The sequence below is a fragment of the Carlito syrichta genome, unplaced genomic scaffold, assembly GCF_000164805.1.
Source record: "Carlito syrichta isolate Samal-C Ts95f unplaced genomic scaffold, Tarsius_syrichta-2.0.1 Scaffold143822, whole genome shotgun sequence".
In the NCBI taxonomy this organism is placed as follows: domain Eukaryota; kingdom Metazoa; phylum Chordata; class Mammalia; order Primates; family Tarsiidae; genus Carlito; species Carlito syrichta.
In genome coordinates, this window is record NW_007087918.1 from 104,128 (window position 1) to 117,669 (window position 13,542).

Genomic DNA, 13,542 nt, shown 5'->3' on the forward strand with positions numbered 1-13,542 from the left:
ATAAATTAAAAAATCAGCCGGGCGTGGTAGCGCATGCCTGTAATTCCGGCTACTCGGAAGGCTGAGGCGGAAGGATCGCCGGAGCCCGGCAGGTCGAGGCTGCGGTGGCCGGGAACGGCCACTGCACTCCAGTCTGGGTGACAGAGTGAGACTCCAACTCAAAAAATAAATAAATAAATAAATTCAAATACTACTAATGTATTTACTACTGTTTTGTCAGTGTACTCCATCTACTTACAAAATAAAAAATTAACTGTCAAACAGCCTCAGGCAGGCCCTTCAGAAGGTATTCTAGAAGGCAGTTACCATAAGCAACGACAGCTACATGTTGTCAGTTGTCCCAAAGACTTTTCAGTAGGGCAAGATGTGGAGGTGAAAGACAGTGATATTGATGCTCACTCTCTGTTAGGCCTAAGCTAATGTGTGTCTGTCTTAGTTTTTAACAAAAGTTTAAAGTTAAAAAAATTATTTTGAAATAGAAAAAAGCTTATAAACAAGGATATAAAAATATTTTTATACATCTGTACAATGTGCTTGTGTTTGAGCTAAATGCTAGTCAGAAAGTTTAAAATATTAAAAAGCTAACATAAAGTATAAAAGTTACAGTAAGCTAAGGTTAATTTGTTTTTTTTTGAGCTGGAATCTCACTCCGTCGTCCAGACTGGAGTGCAGTGGCCGCTCCTGGTCACCGCAGCCTCGACCTGCTGGGCTCTGGTGATCCTTCCGCCTCAGCCTTCCGAGTAGCCGGAATTACAGGCATGCGCTACCACGCCCGGCTGATTTTTTATTTATTGTGGAGATGAGGTCTCGCCAGGTTGCCCAGGTGGGTCTCGAACCCGCGGGCTCAGGCAATCCACTCACCTCAGCCTCCCAAATGCACGGGATTACAGGTTGAGCCACTGAGCCCGGCGGGTTAATTTGTTATAGAAAAAAGTTTCAAATGTAGTTCAGCTTAAGTAAACAGTGTCCATAAAGTCTACAGTGGTGCACGTGTCCCAGGCCTTCACATGCACTCACCACTCACTCACCCGGAGCAATTGCCAGTCTGTAAGCTCCATTTATGGTCAGTGACAAGAGTACCATTTTTTATTTTTATTTTTTTTAGTGCCTTTATGTTCGCCATTTTGGTGAATTACTGGAGACGGCGGTTCCGGCCCAAAGGTAGACTCATTTAAAAAATCTTTTATAGGGTATTTCTACTATACCTCTTCTATGTTTAGATATACAAATACCATTGTGTTACAACTGCCTGGTATTCAGTACAGTAAAATGTTGGGCAGGTTTGTTGCCTAGGAGCAACAGGCTATGCCATTCTAGATGTGTACCAGGCTGTATCATCTAGGTTTGTGTAGGTATACGCTATGATGTTTATACAATACATTCACCTAACAACACATTTCTCAGAATGAATCCTTGTTATTAAGCAACACATGACTGTATATACACATCGGATGCCCTATAGTTCAAAAATACTAGATCAAACAGGTCTGCAGTCATAAGCAGATTAAAATATAGTGGCAAGACTGTGATCAGTCTGTGGTAGAACCTCGTCAGGGTGAAACAAAGGTAAAATCCACCTAGTATGTATTTTAATGCCTGCCTATGTGCCAAAAGGAGTAATTATTTCAGTAAATATTATAGCAGTCTTTAGGAAAAAAAATTTTTTTTTCAATTTGAGTCAGGGATCTCACTCTGCAACCCAGGCTGCAGTGCAGCAGCACAATCATGGCTGATCACAGGCTTGACTTTCTTGATCCTTCCACTTCAAGCCTTCTGAGTAGCTGGGACTACAAGTGCACATCACAACATATGGCTTTTTTTTTTTTTCTTTCTTATTTTTGTAGAGACGAGTTCTCACTATGTTGCCCACACTGAACTCAAACTTCTATGCTCAGGCAATTCTCCTGCCTCGGCCTTCCAAAGTGCTGGGATTTTACATACAGGCATGAGCCACCATGTGCAGCCAAGATCAATCTTTCAAGAACTACAGGACTCAAGAGTTTCATCTAGCAAAAGGTGAGGAGGAGGAAAGAATAAAGAGAACGAAGACAAATGTGGCACTAGATGTCAAGTCGAGATACCCGCACAAAGTGAATTCATCCAAGATAGAGTGCTTAGAAAACAGCTGCCAAAAAGCAAGCCACACGCTATGCTAATTTATTTCCAATTCATGGTGTTTTTATTTTAGAAAACACACTGAATCAAACAGGTTAGAGTTATTGCTTCCTTGTTCTGTGTATTTTTATTTTCCACTTGAAAAAGCAGAGACAACTCTATCTTCTTCCATTCTGTTGCTGAAGCAAGCAAAAAGATCACTGGTGACTTCAAAAAGAACCTAGGGGAGAACAATGCATACAATTCACTTAAATCACAGATTCAAATAGTCTCTATAATGAGGATGAGAAAACAGAAAAAGGAAACAGACAGAAAATCAACTAAGTTGAAAATAAATTGTTACAAATTGGCTATACTATAACCAAAAACCACAACCAGTCTTTTGTTATTACCATACTTTGTCCTGGTGATCTCAGTTAACAAAGGTATATGCTGATGCTGACTTGGAAGACATTTAATTAGTTCTTATCATTAAAAATTAAAAGCTAAATCTACTACTGTTTTAGAGAGGCAACCTTACTCCCCACATTTATTTGACCCTTCTCCAGGAGAAACTGTAATTTGTTCTTTCTAATGGGTAAAGAACCATTCGTTCAATTTATAGGTTCATAATACAGTCTACCTCATTAAGATGTGGACACGACAATAATGCACACCTTTTCTTTTAAAAAAAAAATTTTTAGGCCGATATCTGGTTAAGTATACTTTCCAAGAGATTAATTTAAACTGCACTAGAGAAATAACATATTTTTTTAATCAGCCCAATTTCAGACAATTAATATAATTTTAAAAATACAATCATAGCCGGGCTCGGTGGCTCAGCCTGTAATCCCAGCACTTTGGGAGGCTGAGGTGAGTGGATTGCCTGAGCCCGCAGGTTCAAGACCCGCCTGGGCAACTTGGCAAGACCTCATCTCTACCATAGATCAAAAATTAGCCAGGCGTGGTAGCACACGCCTGTAGTCCCAGCTACTTGGAAGGCTGAGGTGGAAGGATCGCCGGAGCCCAGCAGGTCAGAGTGAGACTCCAACTCAGAAAAAAAAAAAAAAAAAATCATAAAAAGATGATTCAGTAATACTTCCTTAACAATCCTACAATATAGACACAACCATGCTTCATTTTAGTCAGAAAAACTGTACCAAGAAAAAACTGGAAAAAACAAAATACCTTATACAACACACAAAATAAAACAAAATTATTGTGCCAATATGCCCAAATACACAAAATTCAACTTATGCTCTCATACTAGTGTTCTAATAATTTTGGGTTCAGGTTAAAATTCAACTTGATCATCTTCTTTCAGTTCTGAAGCATTAACATTCCTATATACTAACCATAATTATTAAGACAAAACTGATTAAAAAATTTAGACTTTGAACATATTATCTGAGGCAGTGTGTTCTCATGTTCCATACCAATATGTATGATACATTTTAGCATTAAGACAATTAAAAAAATAATAGGGGCCTCCTTTTACGTGTTTAGAAAAGAAACAAAATTCACTATATATTTAGACACTATATTAGTTATTCTGGCATCATGTTACTATATATCCTATGATTCCAAGTAAAATGAGCATCTTATATAACTATCCACTTACCCACTGCTAGCCTAAAAATCTGCAAAAAAAAGAGGCATTTCAGAAAAATTAAAGCTTATCCTGTTTTTACCATCTACAAACTTTGAAAACAATTATTCTGAGAGCTAATAAAAATGTTTCTAAAATCTAATAAATTTAGATCAGTAAGTTTTAGCCTTCATCTAAAAGAATAAAAATTGATATGCTCCAGGATGTATGTTTCTAAAACATTGACTGTTTTGCTCATATTCTGATTCCATTAGAAACTTAAAAAAAAAATCAGTTAACTTGAAGTTAAAAGTTTAAAGACTAAGAACCATATGCCTTTCATTTCTGTCCACGTGATCTTAAACAGCATGGTTGCCAGGAACACTAAAGATACTATAGTTAAAATGAACACGTGAATAGTCTACATCTTATTATATATTTAAGGATTAAGTTTACATTCTTTAATTCTAGCAGACTCAAAGTATCACATAATTTCTTTTAAGCAGCCTAAGCAAATTCTAATACATAAAGAATTGCAATGTTGGTATCCTGATTCACATATCTAAAGGCAGTACAGATTCAGAGCAGATACAGACATAGAGAATGCAAATGAAGGGGGTGAAGAGGAAGAGAAAGACACACACACACTCTTAAAAAAACAGGCAGAGAAGAAGAACGGCAACACTGGGTAGGAAATTGAAAAGGACTGAAAGCGACAGAAGCATACAGACAGACTGAGGTAAGAGAAGCACAAAGACAGGGAGAGAAAGTGGAATAGAGAGGCAAATAAGTAAGATGCAAAAGTAAACAGGTAGAGCGGAACTGATGGGCATGGCTGGCACAGTGAAAAGGAAATGGGACTAGATCAAAAAGAAAAGCCAGGTGGAAGAAAAGATCTTTCCCCCTAATTTAGTTTTTCAAGTTATAGTCTTCTGTTGTTATCCCTCCAGGGCTTCTACAAAAAAAGGAAGAACCTTTTGTTTTTATAAAATCGTTAACAATGCATATTTCATTTCTCTTGTAGATTAAAAAAATCATATTTATTGTCAGCATAATTTTAGTCATTATTAAAGATCACATATATCAATGTACTGAGGAGAAGATCCTAATTGTACATTCTGCTAGTTATTTTTCAAAGTAAAGGATGAGAGTACACCAGTTAGGTCAAACTCAACCTAAGGCCAAGACCTATAGGCATTTAAGATTACACGCCACAGGAAATAATCACATAACATGCAACACTGATATCGGACTGAAAACATGTCTTAGTTAAAAGCAACTTACCATGTAGAGTCAAAGCCCAGAACTCCAGTCCTGTCTCCATTTTTGTGCCCCCCTTGCTTCACTTGGCATGCCATGCTCCATCTCCTCTCCTGTGCAGATTTTAAGTCAGTAGCCATGGATCTGAAGAATTTCTTCCTCTGCTGCCACCTACCAGTTTAATTCTCTGCTGCAGCAGAAGGGTATATAGAAAAAGTACTTGCTTACTATTCAAATTAAATAGAAAAAAATTTCTTTGCTTAACATTTCATATTTTTGCATATGCACCAACTTTTTCACGTCTCCCCCAGACCTTCCCTCCAAAAATCAGAAACAAAAATCCCAATCACAGAAAAATCAAACAATGTATGATCAATGTTCATGCTAAGCAGGGAAAATAAAATAAAATAAAGTGGAAAGATTTAGACACTCAGCAGTTGCCATCTCAAGAAGCCATGTTCTTTTCTGCTAGTTTCCTTCTCCACCTATACCTACATTCTACAAATAAATACATAACTTAGAATTTTAACTACGTAGTCTACAACTCCTACAATTTTTAAGTTCAGAGACTATCCAAAGAACTGTGGAAGATGCAGCAATATAAAAGAGTTTCTTAAAGTAATTCTAGAAACTAAGGGTGTTAGGTGCTTTACCTGCTTGAGTTTTCAATGTTCTGGACTGCTTATTGCCCAATGGCTCTGAATACATTAAAACACGAACACATACGCCACCTACATTTAAAATAGGGTCGCATTTGTATGCCCATATAAGCACTGGGTATATTTTTTGCAAAAGAGTATTAAGTTCATTAAGTCCTTTAAACAGGACTGACCATGAAAACACATTTCCTCAAACTATATACATACAGAGAAGAATCCGGGGGGAAAAGGGAGACAGAATGACAAATGTAATAGCAGTTGTAAATTGGGTATTAACACGGCATAAATGTTTTGTTTGTTAAAATCCTGAGATTCATTTCGATTCCCACTCTGTTTATCACTGGGGTCTAGTTATTAAGGGATAGTATCCAGTAATGGACTAGCAATACAGTAATGGCTTGTTTTTGTTCCACCCTCCCACTACCTTCACCCAAGATAAAAATATGTACAGTTTTGCCAGCTTAAAAAAAATCAGGATATAAAACAAACACTGACATAAGCACCAAAGGCTAATCAACAGTGGCGTGGCAGTAACATTGTTTCTACTTTCTCATTCCTTCCCCCATCTCAAGCCCCACCCTTTGACCTCTGTGTATGGGATGAGCCTGAGCAGGAGAGGTGGAGATGTCAGGACTGCGCCGTTCCCACGGATGCTCCTAGAGGCCTGTTGTGCTTCTGGGAACTGGGGCACAGGGATGTCTGTCTGACTGAAACCTAAAACAACAACAGTTCACCCCGCCCCTCATGTTCCAACCCCACAATAGCAGCCAGGTATCTTATGCTATTTAGGTTCACCTAGTAAGTGTGAATATGGCAAAATCTAAAAGAGCAAGGTTATTGTAGCAAGTCAGTGGTACTCAATGGGGGGGGCGGGGAGAAGTAGCAGACTGGAGACTGTTAAAACTCTCCATGCCTTAGGCAATCATACTGTCCATACATTCTAATGCTGGCCATTCTTATCAGCAGAACAAGGTTCTCCTGAATGAGTTTTTAAAAATTACATACCACAAATTCTTGCGGGAATGCAGTTGGGATTCGTTTGTTAGTAAATTCCAATTCAACACATAAATATTTTGTCTTAATAACTTATTACATGTCCTCCTTCAGCTGTAGAAATAGCATTATAAGCCAGGATTTCCTATTCATTAACTAGTAACTTACTGGACTCACAGCCTCTTTGAATAGGACATCTTGAGCCATAGGATAAAAATCAGGTAGTAAATGTATCTTTAAAAAATCCTGACTACTTTCACTAAAATTCTAGCTATTAAAAACAGGATTACCTCCCAAAATAATAAAAAAACTCCGACCACAGTCACAAGAAAGGATAGCAGAAAAGGAGGAGAGGGTAGGCTAGACTGGGGTAGACAGAGGAGGAGATAGTTTATTTACAGGAAGGCTATTAAAATGGGAAAGCTGTATTCCTAATTCCTGTGACTAACTTTCTTATGAACCTGATTAATCTGCATAACCATCTTGTGCTTCAGAACTGTTGTATCTGTTCAAATCTGTCATTTTTGAATGTTTAAACCACAATTTTATGATAATCTCAAACTGCTTACCTCTGCTAGAATCAGTCTCAGAAATGCTAAAATAGTTAGTTCTGAAATCACATTCTTCTAAAATAATTAAAATGTTTTTAATCTACATCTTATCATTCCCTTTCACTTTGATAATGTAATAGAAACAGAAGCACTGAGGTCAACTGAAAGCTATGTTGAGTTTTTACCATATAGCCTAGAACCTACTTTTACCTTTTCAAAACTCTAGTTTTCCATACCTGTCAATTCCTAATTGATGTCTTTATATTGTGAGCTCACTGTGTATTCGGAACACCAACCCCTGAAAAAGCTTAAGCCAGAGTAGCACAATGGAAGAAACAAACAAACCCAAAACAAAAACAAAGCCAAAAAAGTCACACTCTGAAATACGTAATTATAGACATATATGCAAGGAATGGAGTTATCTAAATGGCTAAACAAAATGCCCAAGAAAGTCCCGAGTTCATCCCAATCAATCTGAACTTTACCCCCAAAAAGTTCTTCATCAAATTATTTGCTAGATGTATTTATGTATCTTTTTTTAAAAATGAGAGTTATGACAAACCCATGGTTGCTTTTAAAGTACATCAAGAAAAGGAAATTTTTTCAAAAGAAAGTTAGCCTAGTGATGGAAAGAAAGGAGAGAGTCTAATTACCTGCCAGCAGGCTGGGGCTGTGCCTGAATCCAAACCGCTGCATTTACCATTCATTACACAGCTGCATTATTGGGGGAAGGGGAGTTTAGAAGGGCACTGACCCCGAAAGTTCTCAATACTTCTCACTCATCATCAGGAAGGGGGAAGAAGGAAAGTTTTTTCTCTGGGTATTTTTTTGTTTGTTTGTATTTGTTTTTTTGGCTCCTGAAAAGGCTGGTAAAGAACAGTAACATTGGAAGAAGTTAGAATATTTCTTTAAAAACAATGTAAAAACTGCAAAACATTAAGGATTTAAAAGGCCAAACTTGTTAATATAGAAAATTTTTCACTAGAGTTAGGCAGCCACCCCAAAACAGCATGGCAAAATGGCATTGGTATAAAGGAAACAAAATATCACACAAAAATCCAAAACAAAACTAAAAACATTTCAAATTAAACCTGGAAGACTAGAAGATTCCAACAGCAGATTTCTGTCCACTACTGAAACATTCCAAAATCCAAGCTTCAAAGGCGCCTAAATGTATTTTAAATAAAACTTTGTTTGTTTTTTTTAAAGAAAAAAAAGAAAAAGAAAGAAAGAAAGCAGTGAACCTGGTTATAATTCCTGCAATATATTACATTTTAAAAAATCCTATTACAACAAAAACAAATCTTAAATGAAATTAAACAAACAAACAAATAAAAACAGTAGCAGCAGAGGTTACCTGTCTGAGCACCTACATTTTCTTAGGAGGGGATCGTGTCTCACCAGCCAAATAGCCCATAAACCTTCTCAAAAAAAGTGAGCCAGAAGAAAAATAACACAAGATTTGATTTCACAATGTCTCTAAGCCCCCCAAACCCCAAACTGGGGATTCACTGAATGAAGAAAATTTTTTTCCATTGCTTTCTTCTTAGAAAAAGATGATTTTGAAAGTCAATGCCTTTGATATCTTCTCAAAGTCTGATAATGTGCTTGATGAAACCAAGTCTCTTGTTGGATTTTTCTAATGTTCCAGGGTAGTTTCTTATTGATAGCATATACAGAAAGATTTCAAAGTTCATTGGAGAAAAGCCAGCAGAAATGACCAATCAATTATAGGCACCAAAAAGAAAAAAACTATTAAAAATTTTAAATAGTTCATACTTATATATGTTTAGATATAGCTATATATCTATATATATAGTCCAGTTTTCATCATGGGTTAAATAAAAACAATATCAGAAATAATTATTTTAAAATACAATTTAGAATTACAATTTTAACAATATACAAAAAATTTACAATAATTCAGATTTTGCCATGATTATACATTATTTGATAAATACATTTTACCTCTCATAATAGCAATGATTATACAAAAGTTGTTAAACAATTATGAAAATAAATTTAACTTTCATTTAAATATCTGCTGCTGTTTCCCCTGGGTTCTTCCAGAATGACTTGCTCATATTCTTAACCTTAATTTTTGAGGGAATTCAAGAAGATATCCATGTTTTTTAAAATCTAAGATGACCATTCCTGCCCTTTTCATTCTAACATGTTGTGTGTACGATCCAGAAATAGGTTGCTAAAGTTATGTTTTAATATAGTGTGAATGAATGCACAGGAGATGGATAACTAGTGAGTAAAACTACAGATGAACTAACTTTGGATGTTTCCTATAATACAGTTGCTCAACTTGGTATAAGTTAAAAATAAAGGATAACTACATTTTTCCTTGTTCCTTACCCCACCAACACAAACATGAACTTTTCATCAAATAGGGTGTTCTATCTGTGTTTTTAAATGCATTAATCTACATACACATAACATATAACTGGTCAAAGTATATGCATCATAATATATGTGGCAACCAGGTGGTCCCTTATAAACATGAATGATGACTAAGAAGTTCTTTCTTCCTCATTTATTTCTCTATACCACATGGTATGCATCCTTCAAAATATGGTCATTCAGCAAAAGAAGTACCAAGTATTTCTTTCAGTTAATGAGTCAGAGGTACTAATTATAATGTATGAGTCCCCAATTACCCTGTGCAAGCCAAATTCTTCTAGATGTGATTAGAATATCCTAAGATAAATGAGAAACTCCTTTTAAGTATCTTTTCTGAGGTGAAATGAGACACTGCACAGATGAGAGGTACTATTCTATTCATCAACAATCAACCTTTCACTCAACTTTAATTAAGTATTTAATTCTATGGAAAAAACAAATTTTATTACATTCCTTTTTAAATCGGGGGAAAAAACTGTACAAGTAAGCATGATCAAACCTCTGTTAGAGCTGGTTAATACTGATCTTTTATTATTGCCTCGAAGTCTCTCTAGCAGTGTCCAAGAAATTATGCTTAAGGTCCATCTGAAGGAAAATAGCACTGGAGAGGCAAGAAAGGGCTTGGGTAAAAGCTTCAGAGGATTTGTAGGGAGATTGAACTTGCTGTTTAAAAAATTACGTTGAATTCTGCAGCATCTCCATTTCTTAACATACCATCCAAACCCATCATTGGGATAGTTTTACCCATGTTTTAAAGGCTCATATTATATGCAGTTTTGGGGCTTTTACGAATTCAAAAGGGAATATAAAGAGTGGACAGTATTGAAGGCTTTAAGAGTAGGGCTATAAGATGCTCAATACTGCTAAATAAGTCCCCAAACAAAAATACCCAGCCCCACCCCATCCCAATTCCTATATGTAAAAAGAAAAAATGCACAGCCAGAAGCTTTAAAAGAAAAGCACGTAGCCTTGAATAAATCATACACTGAACGGTCTAGAAACAAACAAAAAAAACAAACAACATACATATACACAGATAGGCCTAAAAAGCATCTATTCACCTTATGTCTTTAGGTGAAGATCTCTACCCTAGTGGAGTAGAAAACAACTCATCTGTTTTTTAAAGTCAAAAACTGTATTTCCCATCATGCTCCAATTCCTAGAATCTATCCTGTTTGATTAATTGATGTAAACAAAACCCAAAACATATACACATGCATGCGTGCACACACAAACATATATACTCCCTCGTAAAATGTAAAAAATGCAAATATATAACGCTGGCATTAGAAATCACTTCAGCTTTATACTTAAGAACTTATAGGCCCTTGATTTGCCCCCCCCAAAAAGTATTTTTTCCTTGTTCTTATTCTTTAAATGCCCAACCAACAAAAGAAAAAGGGAAAAATAAAAGGTTTTAAATGTACATGTTTCAAGTCAGTGTCTTGTTAACAAAAAAGGTAGCATTTTCTTCACTTTGGCCATTGTTAAAGATGCAGGCATAGAGCAGGGAATGTTAGACTAGCATGTATTTAAAAAAAAAAAGCAACATTAACAGAGCATATATCTTTCAAAAAAGACTAAAACACTAACAAATACAAGTCAATGCACATATTTTAAACTAGTGTAATTTTATCTACATTGAGTAAATGTTATTTTGTATACCAGACATTGCAATACTGTTCATTTTCCTTTCATCATGCAAACATGCCAATTTTGTCATTGAAAAGGCTTTATGGGGTTATATTTACTTTGTCCTCCCCTAGCCATAGTAAGAGAGGGGAAAAAAAAAAAAATCAATGAGAAAACACAAAAATAAGAAGTAAAAGAGCCCCTGGATGAACTACAGCTGTTAGTTGATAGGAAAATGGCAAAATTTTCAAATTTGTTTACGTAAAAAAATTTGTGTAATTTAAGCAGACCTTTTCCTCACACATTACAAATCTTACAATACAATATGAAGTTGTGCTACTCAGATATTTGTACCAAAACAACTATTTGTACAAAAACAAAAGCAAAGGACCATGCAAAAATATATGTATGGTCCTCAAGGCCCACAAGCATAGAAACTTTTCAGTAATTTAAAAGGGTAACTACAAGAGCCTGAAATTTTTATATATTCCACCTCTTCTGCCTCTCTTTCTGCAGAATTTGCAAATGAAAATCAGTAACATCTTACTAGCAGAGGTCTCGTCTATCTCCCCCTTCTCTCCAACTAATCCTACTAATTTTCTCCCATCTTCCTGAGAATCCTTCATGAACAGCATTGCAAGTTGGTTTAAAAAAAAAAAGAAAAGAAAAAAAGAAAGTTAAGTTTTACAAGGGTTTTGTTGGTTAATCACTAGTGGAGTCACTCCACCAGGAGTTTGATTTCATTGGCTAGCAGCTGGTTCATGTTGAATAGGCCCCCTGGGAGCTTGGTGAGCAGCTCTCGCTCCGTGCTTTCAGGGTCGCTGTCGACAGAGCTGGAACTTGCGCTCATGTTGTCGACAGCAGTGCTGGCTGGGGGACCCAGCTCCGGCTCACTAGTCTCACTGGCCGTGGACACCACGGAGAGCAGGGACATACGCCGAGTGAGCCGGCCAGAGGGTAGAAGGGAGGCGGCATAGTCCGCTATGACACCAGCTACATCTAGATTACAAGCCTTATCAAAGGCGATGAAACCTACATTTGCATTGGCCTCGCAGACACAGAAGGAGCCGTCATCTTTCATCAGCAGGTCAATGCCACATACATCCATCCCCAGGATATTAGACACCTGGATGGCCAGCTGCTTCCCTTGTTCACTCAATGAGCACATCATCCCCACACCACCTGGCAAAGAGAAACAAGATAGGAAGTTACCAAAATGACGAATTTTTGTAATAAAATTAAAGCTGGTTTCCAAGGCTAAGCCTGGCTTATAAATTGGAAGTGAGAACAAAAGTGTTCTTCTAGCGTAAAATGGGAACCGTGAAGTCTACATTTCCTTCTGCAGCGATCCTCTCCCTCCCTAGTCTCCCAGGAAATGATGCCTTACTACTTTTTCAATGCTAATTTTTCCCCAAGAAAGACATTACAATTTCACTGAAGCCTATCCAACTTGCAACAATATAGACAAAGTATAAGGAACTTCACCATAAATAAAATCAGATCACTTTGTTTTATTTTTTTAACTTTTTTTGAGTTGGAGTCTCACTCTGTTGCCCAGACTGGAGTGCAGTGGCCGCTCCTGGCTACCGCAGCCTTGACCTGCTGGGCTCCGGCGATCCTTCCACCTCAGCCTTCCGAGTAGCCGGAATTACAGGCATGCACTACCACGCCCGGCTGATTTTTTGATTTATTGTAGAGATGAGGTCTTGCCAAGTTGCCCAGGTGGGTCTTGAACCCACGGGCTCAGGCAATCCACTCACCTCAGCCTCCCAAAGCACGGGATTACAGGCTGAGCCACTGAGCCCAGCTCACTTTGTTTTATATATGACACAATGTTACTAGATTTTGACTTGTAAAAACAATAAAGACGCATAAAAGGACCGAAGATGGGGTGGGTCGAGAACGTGGCAACCTGAACACAGCGCTCTTTCTCTATAGTCCCCACGTCAATTGATCTGGCATTCCTAAGCCAAAAGGCTTCCGGTCTTAAGATAGCTGGATGGGCAGAAGTCGTCTTGGGCTTTGCTGTTATCTGACAACAAGGAATTAGAAATAGAACTTAATTTTCCCACTTGGAAATCAGCTTCAGAAAGCTCTGAACTAAGGACAAGAAAGCAAAGATCTCTTAGAAGAGCTTGGCTCAAAGACCCGCCTGGGCAGGTAAGACCTCATCTCTACAATAAATCAAAAAATTAGCCAGGCGTGGTAGCGCATGCCTGTAGTTCCAGCTACTGGAAGGCTGAGGTGGAAGGATCGCTGGAGCCCAGCAGGTCAAGGATGCGGTGGCCGGGAGTGTGCCACTGCACTCCAGTCTGGGCGACTGAGTGAGATTCCAACTCAAAAAAAAAAAAAAAAA

General features: G+C 37.3%; 1 protein-coding gene and 1 long non-coding RNA gene across 3 annotated transcripts in view; both read right to left on the reverse strand.

Moving 5' to 3' along the window:
• Positions 1-2,156: 2,156 nt before the first annotated feature.
• LOC103251715 lies at positions 2,157-9,111 on the reverse strand. Its single transcript, XR_503737.2, has 3 exons — positions 7,799-9,111; positions 4,967-5,132; positions 2,157-2,335 (listed from the first exon to the last, which is right to left on the reverse strand). It is a non-coding gene; the product is annotated as an uncharacterized LOC103251715 (long non-coding RNA).
• Positions 9,112-9,931: 820 nt separating this feature from the next.
• RIMKLB (ribosomal modification protein rimK like family member B) overlaps positions 9,932-13,542 on the reverse strand; it is an 80,858-nt gene continuing 77,247 nt past the window's right edge. For both annotated transcript variants that reach the window (XM_008050318.2, XM_021708702.1), the window contains one exon: positions 9,932-12,368. In XM_008050318.2, coding sequence (XP_008048509.1) covers positions 11,905-12,368 — 464 coding nt within the window. In that variant the 3' untranslated portion in view covers positions 9,932-11,904. The remainder of the gene's footprint in view (positions 12,369-13,542) is intronic.